This window comes from Saccopteryx leptura, chromosome 5 (assembly GCF_036850995.1).
Source record: "Saccopteryx leptura isolate mSacLep1 chromosome 5, mSacLep1_pri_phased_curated, whole genome shotgun sequence".
Classification (NCBI taxonomy): domain Eukaryota; kingdom Metazoa; phylum Chordata; class Mammalia; order Chiroptera; family Emballonuridae; genus Saccopteryx; species Saccopteryx leptura.
The window spans coordinates 13,186,029-13,205,080 of NC_089507.1; the positions used below are offsets into that span (position 1 = coordinate 13,186,029).

The window sequence follows — 19,052 nt, forward strand, 5'->3', positions numbered from 1 at the left end:
CAGAGCAACGCCCCGGAGGGGCAGAGCATTGCCCCTTGGTGGGCAGAGCGTCGCCCCTGGTGGGTGTGCCAGGTGGATCCCGGTCGGGCACATGCGGGAGTCTGTCTGGCTGTCTCTCCCCGTTTCCAGCTTCAGAAAAATACAAAAAAAAAAAAAAAAAAAAAGATACAGACAACAATAGCAAATTCTTGGCTCTGAAGTCTTAAAAGCCATGGTCAAGGGTTATTCATAACTTGGAAGAGTTGGAAGAATATGCCACCTTTCAGAGTCCAGGTCCCGATCTGAGTATACAAAGGGACAGTGTGCCTTGCTGGCCCCACCCTCCATCCTGAACCCAAGGCAATGGCCGAGAATTAACAAGGGTCTAGATACTCCTGAATCTAGCAGGGTGCAGGACCAGAAGAAGTAAGCACGTGGGGTGTCTAGGCAAAAGACTCAAAGACAGTCTCACAGGTTCCCATTATCTCCGGGGTGTGTAATCCAACAGGTGGTTTTCCCTCACTTCAAATGGGGAGAATAGAATACCTCCTGAGTGCTTAACAGGAGATTGAAATTTGCTATGAATGAGAATCCAGAATGAGAGACATGCATGAACAATCTACATGGATAGAGGATACATGATAGAGGACCAGAAAGGTCAAAGTACATCTTATGCCTGACCAGGTGGTGGCGCAGTGGATAGAGCATCAGACTGGGATGCGGAAGGACCCAGGTTCGATACCCCGAGGTCGCCAGCTTGAGCGCGGACTCATCTGGCTTGAGCAAAAAGCTCACCAGCTTGGACCCAAGGTCGCTGGCTCCAGCAAGGAGTTACTCGGTCTGCTGAAGACCCCTGGTCAAGGCACATATGAGAAAGCAATCAATGAACAACTAAGGTGTCGCAACGAAAAACTGATAATTGATGCTTCTCATCTCTCTCCATTCCTGTCTGTCTGTCCCTATCTATCCCTCTCTCTGATTCTCTCTCTGTCCCTGTAAAAAAAAAAAAAATAGTACATCTTAGTGGCTGGCAACAGAGGCAGATGACAACAGACCAGATACCTCACCCCTCAAAACTTCACCACTCCCTTCCCAACACATGGCCAAGGAGAAGCTTAAGTTTCCTTACAGACCAAAAGGGAGTTTGTAAAAGAAACCAAATTCAACTTTGAATCACAAAAGAAGCTATTACTTGCACGGATGCCATAGTCAGAGATTCAGAGTCAATTAATTTAGTTTCCCTTTACATTTTGCATTGATCTTCCAACACTTAATGATATGTGCTACATTTCGTGCGTACTTGATAACTACTCAACACAATGCATTTATTCCCTTGGTTCTATGTTTGTACAGCTATCTGAGGACATAGCTCCTCTTCCTACACTGTAATGGTTGCTACTAGCCATATGTGGCTGTTGAGGACGTGAAAAGCGGCTAGTCGGAATTGAGATGTGCTATAAGTATTATATAATACACAAGTGAAATTTTGAGGACTTAGCATAATAACAAGAAAGCAAAATCTCAAACTAATATTTCTATCATTATTGCACATTGATAGAATGTTGGACATATTAAATTAAATAAGAAGTATTATTAAACTGAATTTCACCTGTTTCCTTTTACTTTAAAAAATGTGTCTACTAAGAAATCGCAATTTTCCGACGTGAGTCGCATTTTATTTCTAGTGGACAATACTGCCCTCTGTGCTCACTCATGTTGATCTCATTGACTTTCACCAGAGGAACCACCATCACTGCTTAATTTTTTCCATGTGGAAAATAATTAAAATTAGAATTTAATTTTTCCATTTGGACACTCAATGATTATATGTCTAGCATTTCCTGACAGGGTAAACTGAAAATTAAACATAGAAAAAATGAGATGTCTTACATCTCATTTCCTGATAATTGGGACTGATCAGTCAGTCTGTAATTTGTACAAAAAAGGAACAGATTTCTTTAAAGTAATTAAGGCCACGCCATCAATACCTCTCATATTTACTTTAAAATGCTTGATGACTAAAGGGATATAATTAAGAAATTTTCACAAATTAAATAGATATCAAAACAATGAGAAAATATTCCAAGTGTTCAAATTTCATTAGATTTATTATCTAGTTCATAATTTTATATATGTAGTGATGTATAAAATAGGATAATTTGGCAAGGTTTTATTTACCAAAGGGCTGTGTATTAAAGTATAAAAGGGAACTACAAGGACAGTGCATTAATCAAAGGATAATATAGAACCTGAGATTCCACTCCTTTACTCCTAAATTGGCCATGAAGAACAGAACTGTGACCTTCATTTAGGTCAACTTCAACTGGATGTCTCACAGGCTTCTCAAACTAGTACGCCTGAGGAAAGTATCCAGCGTGACCACATGGTATTCAGACAGAATCATAATACCAATGAATCTGTTTCTTTATTTTTAAAATGAAGATAAGCTACGGGCTGCCAAGTCTGCCACTGGCGATGCTAGGAGTGAGGAGAAGGGCAAAGAGACATAATAAATCTTGAAGAAGCTGGAGAAGAGGCTAATAAGGTGAAAGTAGCTAAAAATAGCTATTTTTTTTCTCTTTTGCTTTTTAAAAAACTTCGTTAAATTAAACATGCATTGTGCTAGATATTGGGGTCTAGTGGGGAAGACTGGTAAATACATTATAATGAATCTTAAAAGTTAAGATAGACTTGTCCACAAGGTTCACAAACCATTAGAGACATTACAGAATCTATTCGTTCATTTCATTTATTCAGAGAGCATTTCTTGAGTCCTCACTTCATTGTGCTAAAAGCAGCCTAGCGAAGGTGCTTCCGGGGTAGCAACTCTGGTAGCAAAGATGGAGCTACAAGGACAGGAGAGATTACATCGCCTGGGGTATTCAGATAATGCCAATTTATAGTTCTCTGTTACCTGAACAAAAGTTTAGATTGGTAACAGAAGAGGATTCTAGAAAGGAATGCAGGGGACAGGTCTGAAGGAGCGTGGGCTATTTACTATGCCATCCCAAATTGCTTTTGGTGGGATCACAAGGGGACACACATTTTTCTGCAGCATCAGTTTTATTGAAGTTATCTGGTGTGCAAATGCACACGCTTTTCATTATTAAAATATGGATGTATTATAAGGTGACCAATCGTTCTCCTTTAGGGAGGACAATCCTTCTTTTGTAAGTTCCGTCCTGTATCAAAAAGTGTCCTCCTCTTTGATATTGGAAGACTAATCTGTAATATCCGTACTCAGTCAATGGAGAGTTGATTCACTGTGTGTGATATGATGTATTTGTATGTAAATGAGTACTTTTTTCCTTACAATTCTTATTAAAAATTAACAGGCATGTAAGCATAATTACAATATAAAGTATCACAAATGTTTTATTGTGCATTTATCATATTATACATACTGCATTATTGTAATGAATAAAATGTTTCATTCACCATATTGTTTTCTTCCATTTATTTTTGTCCTTTTCATTGGAAAAAAAGTTGGTCACCTTATTGATGCAATGGCGTATGAATCAGTAAGCTAGGCCAGGAAACCGAAATTTGGCTCTCTCCTGAAGACTCTGGGGCTGGAGTTCCCGGTCCTCAGCCCTCAGGCGTGCTAGGGCCCCATAGCTGAAGCACAAAGAGCATTTCAAGTGTGTCAGAAGTGTCGGAGTTAAGCACACGGACTGGGAAGAGGCTGCGATGCAGGGAATTAGGAGCCTGTGCTCGCCTGGGCTCTCTGGACCTCTCATTTCCAAAAGACCCTCTACTAGGTGCCTTCTTGCGACCAAGTCTGGTTCAGGAACAGCCCCTTCCACTTCAGGCGTCTAGTTGCCAGGACAACCCTCTTCCGCCGGCGCATGTGCGGCCTCCCTGTTATTGGTTTAGAGGTCGCAACGTGCGTCTGACGTCAATACGTGGCGCCGCCAGAGCCCGGGACCACACGAATTCTGTCTTTCCACCGAGCCTCGGCACTGGCTCGCGGGACTCGTGGCTGTTGGCCGGTCGGGCGCCGGCCAGACGCCCTATCTGGGGTGGCGGCTGGTGTGCGGGTCGCAGCGGGGGAGAGGCGCGGTAGGAACGAGTTTCGTAATCTGTGGGCTGCGGTTGCGAGGGTTCCGTGGCGTCGCCCGCGCCTCCTCGGCCTCGCTGGCTTCCTCGCAGTCCGGTTGCTAGGGTTGCCGGACTCCGTTGCTAAGGACCGCGGTGTTGCTGTGAGCCAAAAGTTCGCCCTTTTTTCTTTCCGGGGTCGGACTTTGACCCAGGGTAGCCTTCATTCGCTTTCATTGAAACCGGTCGCCTTTCCCTCCACCTCGCTTTAATAAACCTATTTTTTTCTCCATCTCTCGCCCCGCCCCAACATACTCTCCTTTTCCAACTTTGACAACACTCCGGTCCTGGACTAGTCTTAGGTATTAAAAAATATATGGCATCAGAGGGAGAGTGGTTTGGAAAATGGAAAGCAAATTTTAAAACTCTTTAATACTGGTTGGTCCTTTTGGGTTTACTTTATGGTAAAAGGGGACTGGGATAGGTGGATTTTGGACTCTGTCGCTGGCTTTTGAAATTTGAAGGAACTTTAGAGATGGAGCATAACTCCTTTAGTGGGATGCCTGTTGCACTTTTGGAAGTTTCTAAACACCGGATTAGAGAATAAGAAATAAGGTGACCAATTTAATAGATTACGAAATCAAACATTAGCGAGGTTAAATAATTTGCCCGAGTTCATAAACCTCCTGACTAGAAGAGATGAGATACTGATCCAGATCTGAGCCTAGAGCACTTTCTACCTCCTCACACCATGTTGAACACGTCTGTTGGGTTGAGTATAGGAAGAGGAAATGGCAATGATAGACCCGAAAACTGGTGGTACCTCGAATTAATAAGGGATTCATAACTTTGGTGTGAAAACCTCTGTTTTGGTTACGTTTGATATAAGGAGCTTGAAGTACAGTGCATTAAAGAGTTCATTACATCACTGGGAAAGTAGGATTTGATATGCAAATACTGATATTTGGAGATTTGGAAGTAGAGAGGCCCGAGAAGATGGAGATCAGAGGGGATTTGCCAAATACTCCTTTCAAAAATCTAGTCCATGTGTTCTGCATATAACCAGAGGATTGCAATTGAACATTTAACAGTGTATCTTGATAATTTGAATGAAAAAAGTTTGCTTTTATACATTTTCTTAATACCTGTTTAATTGGCTGTTACTAATATTATTGAAATTGATATAATTTTATATTTTCTCATTACTCTTTTAAGGTATTTTGCTCCATACCATACCTTTTTTGTGAGTCTTTCACTATTTTGTACTCTGTTCTGTTTTGGTCTTTATCTTGTTAGTGAATTTCCCTCTTAAAAAATCTTGAAATCAAGTTTCATGTAACTGCAGGTGCAAAGGGGAAGCAATGCAGAAATCAGAACGCCATGGAGACATACAGTTGAGAAACAGAGTGACAGGTACCAAACGTTGCTTTTTAAATGAAGAGGTGAACTTTATTAATGACACATTGTTATCCACACGAATATGGGGTGAGCTTTATTGTTTTCACCTCTTTTCCGATTTCCTGGGTTTGTTTGTTTGTTTTTTCTAGGTAATTGTCAAAGGACCGAATCAAGTCCACAGATAAAACATAGGACTGCAGTTCAACGAAGCAAATCCTCACCGTCAACCAGTTCTCCCGAGTCTGCAATAAAAGTTCATCCCCGACCAAGCGATAAACTTAACCCTAAGACAATTAACCCGGTAAGTACAGAAGAGAGTTCCGACTCTGGAGATGTTTCCAAGGAACGTGAACTTAGCACACTGTTGAACCGTTCGAACTCTGCCGTAAGTCTCTCTCGTAGGTTTTGAGGTAGTGATGATGCCAGGGCATGTGTTAATGGTGATGACAGACGGGGATGATGTGGGCGTGAGCGAAGGTGAGGAGGTGGCAGTAGGTAGTAACCAGTTTTGGTATATCCTGGCTCATTCGTGGACACTCACTGTAGAATAGAATAAATTGCACATCAGCTTTCCTGTTGTTTATTATGGTTATTGGATTTCCTAATGTCAATAAATACACTTGTATTTAATTGCCATAGGATGAATTATATGCCTCCATTGTAGCACAAAGGTCTTTGACCATTTTTGAGATCTATAAATTTGCTCCACCGGAAGTCCTAGAGTACTAGCCTCCTGTGCCTTTTCACAGCACCTTAATCAGATTTAACACACCTGAGATTTCCGCACCTGCTTGTTCGTAATTACTTTTAGATGAGTGAGTTACTGAAAAGTGAACACACCTGTGCAACAACACCAGGTGGTATTTGGCCCAACCTTGCATAGGGTAAGATGATAGTGCTTTCAGCCCTTGAAAGAGATTATGAGAATAGCTGATACTCTGATTTTGATGGTGGTGAGATATGGCAGATACTTAAGCAAGGGTACTGTGATCTACCCTAGTGAAACCCGAAAACCAAGCCCGACTCAGGGACGCATCATTCCCAATGCCAATAAAGAGACGCGAGGACCGAGTGGGTATAAGGTGTGTCTTTCATTTCGCCTTGCAGCAACTTCAGAAGTCAGGTGACTCCTATCCAAAAGAACTGCCTTCACGCTCTCCTGGTGCTGCTGGTTTTTGTAGGGTTCAGGGGCTGTTAGTAACGGTGTCAGGGGCGAAAGGAAAAAGTTCATGCGGTTAGTTACATAGCAGTGTGCAGGAGGTGGGAGGCTGCTTTGCAGGAATGTCTCCTCTGCAAGTTCTGACATAGCACAGGCCTAGTCAGCACGGTCCTATCCGGTGTCCTTGGTACATCTTCAAGGCAGTCGGGGTCACGATGCCTCTGGGGACCTAAGCCAGAGAACTCCCTGTATTTCTTAGGCAACAAAGTGAAGACTGAGGTTTGTGAGCTAATTTTGCAGTTATCTACAGTGCCTTAACTTCTGCAGGAAGTTCTGTGACTCAGCCCTTATAAGAAAGTATTGTAATTTAATCCCTTCCACAGGGGCACAGGACACTGACAGATAGAGAAAAGAAACACAAAAGTAGTTTATCTCTGTTCCTTCTTTCTGTGACCTACAGTGTCCAGAGCAGTGAAATCCTGCAGTGTGCCTGGTACTGTTTGTTCTTGCTTCCTTTCGCCATATTAATTGGAAGGATTTGCAGACGTGATTTGACCTAAATTTTTCCCCCAATATAAACAATTTTTTTTTCAGTTAATTTCTTTATCTGATATGATCCTTATTTGAAAACAATTTTTAAAAAATATTTTTCTTAGCAGGAATTATATAACTTGATGAATGAAATATTACTGTTGCTGTGAATAACTGCAGAACATGGATTGAGCTTCACAAACAAACCTTTTATTATATTTTATTTTAATGAAATTTAATATGGGTATTTTAACTCAAAACATGTGTTTTTCCAGGGGGAAAAGGGCTAATTCTAAACTTACACTTTTAAGCAAATTTTTAAATTACTGCATGTGATTAAAAAAAAATTTTAGCCAGTTATGTATAGTAAGTTTCTACTTTGTAATTTAAACAACTGTTTCTTTTAATTATATTCAAAATACCATGTCATAAAATGTTTACTTTTGTGCCTTTAAGTCTGATAAGTTATGCTGAAACTATATATGCTGTGATTTAACTGTTATGATTGATCATCTCTTACATTGCTTTTGAAAGTAGGTCCAGAACTAATCCATTCTTTTTTTTTTTTTTTTTTTTTTTTTTTTAACAGAGAGAGGGATAGGGACAGACAGACAGGAATGAAGAGATGAGAAGAAGCAATCATTAGTTTTTCGTTGCACATTGCTACACCTTAGTTGTTCATTGATTGCTTTCTCATATGTGCCTTGACCGTGGGCCTTCAGCAGACCGAGTAACCCCTTGCTCAAGCCAGCGACCTTGGGTCCAAGCTGGTGAGCTTTTGCTCAAACCAGATGAGCTCGCACTCAAGCTGGCGACGTTGGGGTCTCGAACCTGGGTCCTCAGCATCCCAGTCCGATGCTCTATCCACTGCGCCACCGCCTGGTCAGGCGAACTAATCCATTCTTAAGAAAATGTATGCCTGGGCCCTGGCCGGTTGGCTCAGTGGTAGAGCGTTGGCCTGGCCTACAGGAGTCCCAGGTTCAATTCCTGGCCAGGGCACACAGGAGAAGCGCCCATCTGCTTCTCCACCCCTCCCCCTCTCCTTCCTCTCTGTCTCTCTCTTCCCCTCCTGCAGCCAAGGCTCCATTGGAACAAAGTTTGCCCGGGCACTGAGGATGGCTCTGTGGCCTCCGCCTCAGGCACTAGAATGGCTCTGGTTGCGACAGAGCAACGCCCCAGATGGGCAGAGCATCACCCCTTGGTGGGCATGCTGGGTGGATTCCGGTTGGGCGCATGTGGGAGTCTGTCTGACTGCCTCCCCATTTCCGGCTTCAGAAAAATACAAACAAAAAAAAAAGAAAATGTATGCCTGACCAGGTGGTGGCGCAGTAGATAAAGTGTTGGGCTGGGACACGGACGACCCAGATTCGAAACCCCGAGGTTGCTAGCTTGAGTGCAGGTTTGAACAAGGCTAACCAGCTTGAGCCCAAGGTCACTGGCTTGAGCAAGGGGTTAGTCGGTCTGCTGTAGTAGACCCCTGGTCAAGGCACGTATGAGAAAGCAATCAATGAGCAACTAAGGGGCCGCAATGAAGAATTGATGCTTCTCATCTCTCTCCATTCTGGTCTGTCTGTTCCTATCTGTTCCTCTCTTTGTCTTTCTCTCTGTCTGTGTCAGAAAGAGAGAGAGAGAGAAGAGAGAGAAGAAGAGAAGAAAACAAAATGTGTATTTTAAAAAGTTAAAAAGATAAAGTGTAGCAAAACTGAAAGTTGTATAGCAGACACACCTGGGCGTGTGTTTGTGGAGTCTTGTTCAGTCTCCATCTCTATCACCCCTGCCCAGTGGAAGCCTTTGGTTTTTATAGGAGTATTAAAGCCAGTTTCCGAAATGCCAGGTTCTCTGGCCAGCCAGACCATGTGTACGCAGCTGGAGGACAAGCAGGAAGCGTGCTGAAGGCTAAAGACAATATACTTAACACCTCTTCTCCATTAGCTCCCACAGTGGGGAGGGGGTGGAAAGGTGTTATCTTATTGTATATCTGTATTTATCTGTATTATATTTAGTTATGATATATATAATTTCAGGCACCTTCAAGCCTTCTGAAACAAGTTAGGGGTGAAAGGAAATACACAAGGTGTGTTTGTGACTGGTATTCAGTCCTGAGAGGACCGATGAATTGCTCGGTCATGGTGCTGAGTGGATTGAGGCACTGGCACATTGAGCGTGGCTTGAAAGTCAGGGTGTTCGTTTGCCTCTGACCTGGGCAAGATTAGACGTGATTACATACGACAAAGTGGAGGTGATAGTAATATTTATTGTATTCTGTCATTTTTTTTCAGTTCGGTGAGCAGTCACGAGCCCCTTCTGCATTTGCAGCTGTTTACTCTAAAGGAGGTATTCCTTGCAGGTAAAATCAATATGTTATAACTCACCGTATTAATCAAAATAATTGAGTAAAATCAATACTGTATTTTGTTTAAATGTATTGAAAGTTTTATTTATCAGGGAGGTTGAAATAAAGGTGACAAATTTGGGCTGTTGGCTTGGTATAGATCCTAGGACACTGTTGAATAAAATGATTTTAATTTCACAATAGAATTACCAAAAGATCTTCAGTAAACCACCAAAGAATTAAAGAAATTCATTAACCTAATTTCTAAAATAATGTAAACATTCACTGGCTTGGGCAAGTTCCAAATAATCCTATGTTAAAAAGTTGGCAATTTAATGAAATGTGGGTTCTTTTGAAACTATATTTTAAAAATATAAACTTTTTTTTTTTTTTTTTGTATTTTTCTGAAGCTGGAAACGGGGAGAGACAGTCAGACAGACTCCCGCATGCGCCTGACCGGGATCCACCCGGCACGCCCACCAGGGGGCGATGCTCTGCCCCTCCAGGGCGTCGCTCTGCCGCGACCAGAGCCACTCTAGCGCCTGGGGCAGAGGCCAAGGAGCCATCCCCAGCGCCCGGGCTTTGCTCCAATGGAGCCTCGCTGCGGGAGGGGAAGAGAGAGACAGAGAGGAAGGAGGGGGGAGGTGGAGAAGCAAATGGGCGCTTCTCCTATGTGCCCTGGCTGGGAATCGAACCCGGGTCCCCCGCACGCCAGGCCGATGCTCTACTGCTGAGCCTACCGGCCAGGGCCTAAAAATATAAACTTTTAAAAATTTCAAAATTGTATTTGTTGAGATTATATTTCTTTATGGGAACATATGTCTGTTTTTGCTTACTTCTGCTATAATTCTGGCCACTTTTCTGGAGATAGAACTATTTTAAAGAAATATATGTTACTAATAGAGTGGTATCATCTTAAGATTTCACTTTTAGAAACATTTATTTCTTCTAAGCATTATCTATTATTAACTAGCCTGTTCTAGTTGATAGAAAAGTTCAGTTTTGTATTTTTTCTTTTTTTTTTTCTGAAGCTGGAAACAGGGAGAGACAGACAGACTCCTGCATGCGCCCAACCGGGATCCACCCGGCACGCCCACCAGGGGTGACGCTCTGCCCACCAGGGGGCGATGCTCTGCCCCTCCGGGGCGTCTCTCTGCCGCGACCAGAGCCACTCTTGCGCCTGGGGCAGAGGCCAAGGAGCCATCCCCAGTGCCCAGGCCATCTTTGCTCCAATGGAGTCTTGGCTGCAGGAGGGGAAGAGAGAGACAGAGAGGAAGGAGGGTGGGGTGGAGAAGCAAATGGGCGCTTCTCCTATGTGCCCTGGCCGGGAATCGAACCCGGGTCCCCCACATGCCAGGCCGACGCTCTACCGCTGAGCCAACTGGCCAGGGCTAGAAAAGTTCAGTTTTATTGAGGAAAGAATAATCACAACATCCATGTTTTTTAATATTTAATAAATTGGTTTTTAATGGTATTTTCAGATTTGGAGGGCTATGAGTAAAAAATAAGATCAAGAGGCATTCTTCAATTTTTTGTTATTTTATACTTATATTTTGAATTTAAATCTTGTTAATGTTCTTAGACCTCCTTCCCCACGCAGAGCAATTTACTGTTGCTAAAAATAAAACAATGCTAATGATGTTTCAATATTTGCATTGAGACTAACAGATAGCAACACGCCTGAGCTCCAGACTGTGGGCTTGGTAGATGCAGGCGGTTTAGTTTAGCAACAGTTTTGCTGAAAGGGTAAGAATTTGTAGGATTATAGACATTGCTTTATAAAATACCGTGTGATATGGTTTGAAGTCATGCTGTTTCTGCATGTTACACAATCATTCTAGTATGCTCTAGAAAGGATGAATGTGTCGGGTGATGACCGCTCAGTCTGTAACGATGCGCGGTTGTCGCTGACTGCTCCTGGTGTTTCAGGTTGGACCACGGCTCCGTGAGACACAGGCTGCGGTGGGAGTGCGCCCCCGGAAAGCTCCCGTTTGACCCTCTTCTGATCACCTTAGCTGAGGTCGGTCATGCTCCCTCTCGCCTCCCTGTGGAGGGGGACAACCTTTGAAAATTCCTTTAGCTCTTATTTTCTAACTCATCAGTACATTCATGCTTTACTTTTGAAATAAAAGCCAAATAATAGGCATTAAAACACTTGGCTTATGATTATTAGAAACTAATTAATCAGCTCTATAAACATGAGATTAGTCTACACAGGGATTTTTAGGTAAGTGGTTGAAATAGTCACACTTAACTCAAAATACAAAAGTACTTAAAATCATAATGTGGAGGAAGATTTTTGTTCAGCTAGTCACCTCAGGAGAACATCAGTGGTTTCAGTTGAAACCACACCAGGTAACAGTGAGTGGTTGGTGTATCTCAGTACAACCTGTCCTGTTTAATGTGATGTGTTTCTTAGGAAACTGATATCAATTACCTAATTTTTTTTGTAGAATTCTTCATGATTTTGCCTTCTTGTACATTTCAAGTAGAGGATCATGGAGATGTTTTTATAGATTTTTTAAAAACTTTAGATCGATTCCTTTATATTATTTAACATGTGTCAGGAAAGTAAATTGTAAAACCACAGTAAAGGTAAGGGGTCCAGTAATTACTCATCATTAATTGGCTTATGAACATCATTTTAGACTGATTCATCGTGCTTTCAGTACTGTGCAAAATGTGTTTAGTATCCCAGTGAGTAGTTTTCTTCCTTTTTTCCTCTTTAGTTCTTATTTACCTTTACTCTTTTCTCACTTTCTTTCCTTTTTAAAGATATCCCTTTTTTGCCTCACTTTTTTTCTTGTTTTTCATTTTTTCTTTATTTTTCTTTTTCTCCTCCCTCCCTTCTCTTCTTCCCTCTCTCCCTCTCTCCACCCTTCCCTTTCTCCCTCCTTCTTCCTTCTCTCGTTCTCTCCTTCTCTCCTTCCCTCTCTCCTTTTCTCCTTCCCTCCCTCCTTCTCTCCCTATTTTTCTCTCTTCTTCTCTCTCTCCCTTCCTCCCTCCCTCCCTCCCTTCCTCTTTCCCTCCCTCCCTCCTTGCCTCCCTCCATCTTCTCTCCCTCCCTCCCTCCCTCTCTCCCTCCTTCCCTTCCTCTTTTCCTCCCTCTGTCCTTCCCTCCCTCCCTCTTTCCCTCCCTCTCTCCCTTCCTCCCTCCCTCCTTCCCTCCCTCTCTTCCTACCTCCCTCCTTTCCTCCTTCCATCCTTTCCTCCCTCCCTCCTTCCCTCCCTCCCTTCCTCCCTCCCTCCTTCCCTCCCTCTCTTCCTCCCTCCCTCCTTCCCTCCCTCCTTCCCTCCCTCCCTACCTCCCTCCCTTCCTCTCTCCGTCTTTCCCTCCTTCCTTCCTTCCCTCCCTCTCTCCCTCTTTCCCACCCTCCTTCTCTCCCCCCTCCCTCCCTCTTCCTATAGATAGAGATCCTTTCTGTCTCATGTATGTTTTTTATCTCACAATTTATCTGTTTAATTACAATTGTAATTATTGAAATTATATGTCACGATTAGGAAAACAATAATAAAATTTGATTTTTCACTTATACTGGTAAGGATTCAATTTTTGTTATTAGCATAATGAAGTTGGGAGTGAATCCTGTGCATTTTTTCTGTCTTCGGCAGGGTCTGAGAGAGACTAAACACCCATACACCTTTGTTTCAAAGGAGGGTTTTAGAGAGTTGCTCTTGGTCGAAGGTGCTCGGGAAAAAGCCGTGCCTCTGCTTCCCCGACTGATTCCCGTGCTCAAGGCGGCTCTGGTATGTCCACCATTGTTTGGTACATTTACGTCTGTTTTCCCAAATCATATGCAAATTAGCTTTGTACTATGAATTTGATACATATGCATAATGAGGTCAGTGTTATTGAGGGCCAGATGAGTACTTAGTTGACAACACCTTTAGAGGATGGATTGAGGATAAAATGGGACATTTTGAATAATTTAAGAAAGTCATGAACCTCAAAGCAGTCTTTCTGCATTTGTGATGTATCTTAACATTTCAGTCAGACTGAAAATTGTATGTTGCTTCTACGTGTCCTTCAATAAAGGTTATATTTTTTAAATTCTAGGTTCAGTTGATTGTCTTCTAATTTTGAATGTTCTATCTTATTTTTTTCCCCCTGGCTGGCTTTCTTTTTCTCTTCTTTTCCTTCCCACCCCCACACCCCTGACCAACCAACGCTCCACAGGCCCATTCGGATGATGACGTGTTTGAGAGAGGATTGAATGCCCTGGGCCAGTTAAGTGTCGTCGTCGGCCCTTCTCTAAATGACCATCTGAAACACCTGCTTACAAGTGTGAGTACTGAGATTAGACAGTGGTTGTGACTGTGTGTCCTGCTCTAACCGTGTCTCTTCATGACGTCATGGCTTCAAATGAGTCAGAACCTCAGAAAATCCTAATCAGAATCATCCTAGTGGTTCATAGGTACTTCACTGATGGACAGTGCACTCTCCGTTTACTTTGCGGAGGGCACCTAATGAGCATGACGTAGTGTTGCCACGAGAGGCAAGCGGAGTTAGTGCACACAAAGTAACGGCCAGTGTGATGCTGTCGTGCTCGCACTGATTAGCTATGAAGTGTAAGCAGAGCTTGTCCACCCTCTTGTGGAACTGTATGTCGCCACAGCCAGGTTTTTTAATCTTACCTCTTTCTTTGTTCTTTATTGTAAGTTTTTTAGTGAGTCGGTAAATAGCTCTGAGGATGAGACTTTCCTGTTGCATGTAGTTTAATCCTTATCACAAATATAAACTGGGACCCTGTGCAGGCCAGAAGCCCCAAGACCACCCTGAGGTTGAGCAGTTTGCTGATAGGACTCATTTTGCTCAGAAAATCGTATTCACTGTTAGTTTTTTACTGTGAAGGGACTCGGATTAAAATCAGCGGAGGAAGGAGATGCGTAGAGCAGGGTCCGGGGGAGGCCAGGTGTGGGGCCGTGCATTCTCTCCTCTGTACCTGGCTCCCCCTGCAGTGAGGCCCCGTCCAGACACACCCGGGACGTGTGGTCTTGTAGTTCCGGTCTCTGGTCTGATTCTTCTGTCGCGGTACCGAGGGCTTCGTGTAGATGCTCTCTGTCGTCCCCTCCTACCCTCCCTATCGGAAACACGTTTTAGAGGCTTAGCTTCCAATCGTTGTCCACATGCTCTTGCAAATTACAACATGGAAAAGTATGCAATTCCATCGAGAACTTACGCCCGATACCACACTGGAGCAGGTATGGTAGGATTGTTATTAGAAATAATTAACTTTGTTCACAACAAATAGTATCTATTACATATACCAGTTCTTAACCTGTGGGTCGCGACCCCGGCGGGGGTCCAAGGACCAAAACACAGGGGTCGCGACCCACGGGTTGAGAACCGCTGATATATACATTTCAATGAAATGTTTCTTAAAGGAAGACTTGAAGTCTGAAACAAGTTGTGTTGTTTGTATACTTAGTACACAATGAAGTCTCAATGATATTGTTTTTAATTAGCCTATTTTTTAGTGAAGTTTTACTTACAGTGAGTATTGCTACTTTTTCAAATCATTTTATTCCCCCAATTTTATTTTTACAGCTTTCTAAGAGACTAAGGGACAAGAAATTCAAAGAGCCAATCACCAGTGCATTACAGAAGCTAGAGCAGCATGGCGGAGCTGTAAGTACACCCTCCTTAGATCGTGACTGTGTTTCTCCACTCTCACTGGACTAGAAAAGGCCCAAGGCCCGCGGGCGCTTGCTGGAGGTTCTAGCAGAGGAGCGCAGCTCACGTACACCCTTGCCTGAAGAGCGGTCCTCCTCTCTGTTGGGGAGGGGCACCCTCTTCAACCTACCACGCAGGGAGCGAGGAGGAGGACGGGGAGCGGGGAGGAGGGAGGGGAGCGGACCCAGCCAGCCAGGGGAGCCGATCCACCCAGGCCGTCAGTGGGGTCACAGATGTTGCAGCCAGGTCACCCTTGCATCCACTGTTGGTCCTCTGGCAGAACTGACTGTAGTAGACCTCATTTCAGCCCCACGTAGCCACGTGGAGGTGCCGTTCCTGTCCCATTCAGAGCTCAGGGTCTGCCCTGCAAGGCCGCGCAGTCTGAAGCACCGGGCTCCGTCCCAGGCGCCTGAGCACGGCCTGGGCGCCCTCGTGTGCGGCTCTCCATGCGGCCCGGCGCTCCAGGGCTTTCCCTTCCGTTTAGATGTTTGGCTTTGACCATTTAAAGGGTCAGGAAACAGAGGATTAATGTAGAGAGCTCATGGAAGAAAGAGTACTTTTTCTCTCATGTGCCATCTTTTCTGTCTAAAAAACTTATAGTTTGCTCATAATCAAAGATTGACGTGAGATTCCCAGATGGCTTTGGAGTTGTGCCTGGAAGTGTGCCTTCGCGAACAGGAGCGTGTGGCCTGCGCAGGGTGGCTCAGTTCAGTATTTTAACTTGCAAGAAAGTTCAAGAAGGGGGGGGGATGTCACTAATCGTAATGTCAGCTAGGTTGAGCTTTCATCTTCTGAAAGGAGTGTTCAGATAATCTAGTCTTAGGAATATTTCCATAAGGCAGTGTTCCCATCTTGTTTTGGAGCTAATATTTAATTAGATCTCATAATGCAGTTGCCTGTGATTAACTTAACATTGCAGAACTTGGTTTATTCTCGGTATGTTCAAAAGGAATTAATTATAAAGAAATTTGGGTCTCATGTACTGTTTTAAAAATGGCAGATGTTTTAATTTAAGCTTTGCCCAAATTGCCCAATTTGACCCCTTTCAGTGACTTTTTAAATCGATGATATTCTTTGCACAATGAGTGCCTCAGAGTTTATGAAGAAGTAATTCCCGAGGCTGCTAGATAGAGGGTTTCTTTGTAGTGCGTGGGTCTTCGTAGAGGATTAGCTTTCAGACCCCTCGGGGCGATGTCCAGAGCCATCCCCTGCCAACTCAGTGCCCCTCCTCAGCAAAGAGAAAATTCTTCTTGCTTCCTGCTCTGAGAATTGGAAGTCAAAATTATCCCTGTGAAGTACAAGGAAAAAGATGCCGAATAATGATGGCCCAGCCTTTCAGTCGGAAACTTCCTGGTGGTTTTCAGCGTCCTGTGGGCTGGTGTGGGACGTGGGCAGCTAGAGAGGGGTCGGCCCAGTATGTTTGAGTTCATGGGTGTGCGTGCAAAGGAGGGATAGCTGGTGCGTCAAGTTTATTGTAAATAGCCAGAGAATTGGGAGGGGGGGCGATACTGAGAGTGTAGTCCACCAGTCCAGGGTCTCACCGATAAGCAAGCAAGGGAGTTCCTCTGTTGCTGCTCGGTCTCATTAGTTTTGGATCAAGCTAATACAGAATTTAAAAAGATTTTGAAATCATAAGGCTGTTAAGTTTTTGTTCCTTTAGACTTTTTCTCTCCTAATATCTTTCATAGTATTTTAATAATACTTGAGTAATTGCAGTATGTCAGTTATTGCAGTTACAGTTATTATTACATAGCATGTTATTACATATCAAAGACTTTCCCTTGGCTTAATTATTATTGTGTTTGTTTTGGATACTTTGTAATCCTTCATGAAATTCATGAATGTTCTTTCTCTTCTAAAATGGAAATGTTTACATTTCTCCCTTTCTTTTAAATATTCAGGGATGACTTTAACAGAATCTTCTCAGTGCTGTAGTTTCTCGTTTCTGGGGCCGCGGGAACACAGTGATGAAAGACTCGGCTGCTGGGGAGACGGCAGCCGTTACGGGCAGTCCGTGTCCTTTCCTAGAACTAATCCGTTCACAGCCGACCTGGAACTGGTGTTGGTTCATTCTGAGCTTGGTTTATACTTTTTCTCAGTGACACGCACATTTGTCTTGGGTACATACTTAAACACACCCCAATCTTTATTGAGCATGTGGGAACGTATTACATGCTGGGCGATGTATATTGAATACTGTTTAGACATTAAACTCATTTAATCTTGACTACAGCCCTCAAAGGGAGGTTTTGTTGTTTTCCCCGTTTAAAGATCTAGAAACTGTCGCACAGAGGCATAGTTACCCTGGATCTGACAGGGAAGTGACTGGCGGAAGCTGGATTCAAATACTGGTCGTCTGATTCCTAACTACTTGTCTAGTTAAATAGTTTTTAGAAACGGCAAGAGATAGCCTATGTTTGATTTAACTCAGAGAAAAGTTTGACTTCATTATTCTGCTCTCACCCATTTTATTTGCTTTGAGCTTTGGACACCTTTTCAAGCATGCTTTTGCGAATGTAATGGCTGTTAGGGAGCCCTGCCTGATCCTGACGAGGCTCTTTGTTGTTGACAGGGGAGTCTTGTCATCATCAAAGCCAAAATTCCCACCTACTGCTCCATCTGCTCCTGAAGAAGGGAGCTGACAACAGTCTTCCTTCCTGGAGACAGGTGTTAAATGCTGACGCTGACCTTGGTACCTGTGGAACCTTTTCAGATTCACTTCAGTTTATTCTTCTGTAAATCACAGCCGCTATTCATTATTTATTAGTTTAAGGTGAATATACACAATTCTACTGAATCAGTGAGTTATTCAACGACAAAAAAGAATGGTTAATAATGGAAAGCGATATTTAATGGTTCTATAATAGGACAGTTTTGTGGGGTTTTTCTTATTTCTATGATTTGTATGAACAACCATTATTGGGTTTAGAGTAGATGTGTTTATATTTATTTTCTAAAGCCTTTTATTTATAGCATTCCTTTTGCAACCAGTTTGTAAATTTTTCCATTTCTGGATTTTATATTTATCAAGGCTATGGAAATTGTGGACATTTGTGAATTCACTGTTTGAAATTATGTATTTTATAATGTAGAATGCTTGGGAAAATTTCTTTCCTGAGTATTCCACTGTAAGAATTTTTAAAATGTAAATTCTTTCTATGTTGTTTATTACAACTCATTAAAACTGCCTAAACTTTAGAGCTAATTGTATATAAGTAAATGTTATTTTTGTATTTATAGTCTGAATTCAGTACATGAAATGATTCAGAAATTAAAATGTTAAAACTTTTATGTATTCAGTGATTTTGTTGTGCTTACTTATGGTGAACAATTAAATTTAAAAAACTTTTAAAATTTACAGGCATCATTCTGAGGGTCGATGGAGTAGAAGCTGACTCGGGATCCTTCTACAAGAGGAAGGAGTAGAGGAGAAATAGGAAACAAGAGTAGGATCTTTAACCCGAAGGGCAGGAAGAGAGCCCATAAAAACTCGAGTAGTCCCCCCAGGTCCAGCAGCCTGGCGCCTTTGGAGGGATGGACACGGGGGCTCTTAGGTGGAGGCAGCAGTGATACACTGCCGAGCATCGGGACCACGCTTTCGGTGCTCCTGCTCCAGGGTCTGCAGCGGCCTCTGCATTCGGACTTGGTCTTACAGCTGTCATTGAACAGAACACCCCTCATTGCTGAAGCGTCATGATTGCGGAAGCGCGGTCCTCCTTCTGATCTGTGCGCTCCCGGGGTCCTGCCTGGCGTGCTTCCTCCGCGGTCTCACTCACCGCACCCTCAGGTCGTGTCCGGCCGCCTGCCCCTCGCCTCGCTTTTACTCCGCTGCACCCAGCACCACCCAGGGCAAAGACATCTGCCAGCTCGAAAATGCCATAAGGGAAAATATTCTCAATCTAGTCACTATAAAACTTGGAATAAAGAGCTGTAAGATACAG

At 43.3% G+C, this 19,052-nt stretch overlaps 1 protein-coding gene across 4 annotated transcripts; it reads left to right on the forward strand.

Annotated features, from left to right (window-relative positions):
* The first annotated feature begins 3,907 nt into the window (after positions 1-3,907).
* Positions 3,908-19,051, forward strand: PACRGL (parkin coregulated like). Of its 4 annotated transcripts, XM_066385223.1 has the most exons (11): positions 3,908-4,041; positions 5,233-5,260; positions 5,363-5,430; positions 5,565-5,716; positions 9,385-9,452; positions 11,367-11,457; positions 13,050-13,184; positions 13,615-13,722; positions 14,986-15,066; positions 17,684-17,884; positions 18,473-19,051. In XM_066385223.1, the coding sequence occupies exons 3-10, from the start codon at positions 5,379-5,381 to the stop codon at positions 17,738-17,740; spliced, it is 744 nt and encodes a 247-aa protein (XP_066241320.1). In that variant the 5' UTR covers positions 3,908-4,041; positions 5,233-5,260; positions 5,363-5,378; the 3' UTR covers positions 17,741-17,884; positions 18,473-19,051. The 4 variants fall into 4 exon arrangements, with proteins under 4 accessions (XP_066241320.1, XP_066241317.1, XP_066241318.1 ...); XM_066385220.1 differs by lacking the exon at positions 5,233-5,260 and having other exon boundaries at positions 3,916-4,041; XM_066385221.1 differs by lacking the exons at positions 5,233-5,260; positions 18,473-19,051 and having other exon boundaries at positions 3,916-4,041; positions 17,684-18,464.
* Position 19,052: the final 1 nt, after the last annotated feature.

Excerpts from the sequence above, each read along its gene's own strand:
- PACRGL (XM_066385223.1), top strand. The coding sequence starts at position 5,379 with ATGCAGAAATCAGAACGCCATGGAGACATACAGTTGAGAAACAGAGTG. Across the intron at positions 13,185-13,614 it reads CCGTGCTCAAGGCGGCTCTG|GCCCATTCGGATGATGACGT; the intron begins GTATGTCCACCA and ends AACGCTCCACAG. Across the intron at positions 15,067-17,683 it reads TAGAGCAGCATGGCGGAGCT|GGGAGTCTTGTCATCATCAA; the intron begins GTAAGTACACCC and ends TGTTGTTGACAG.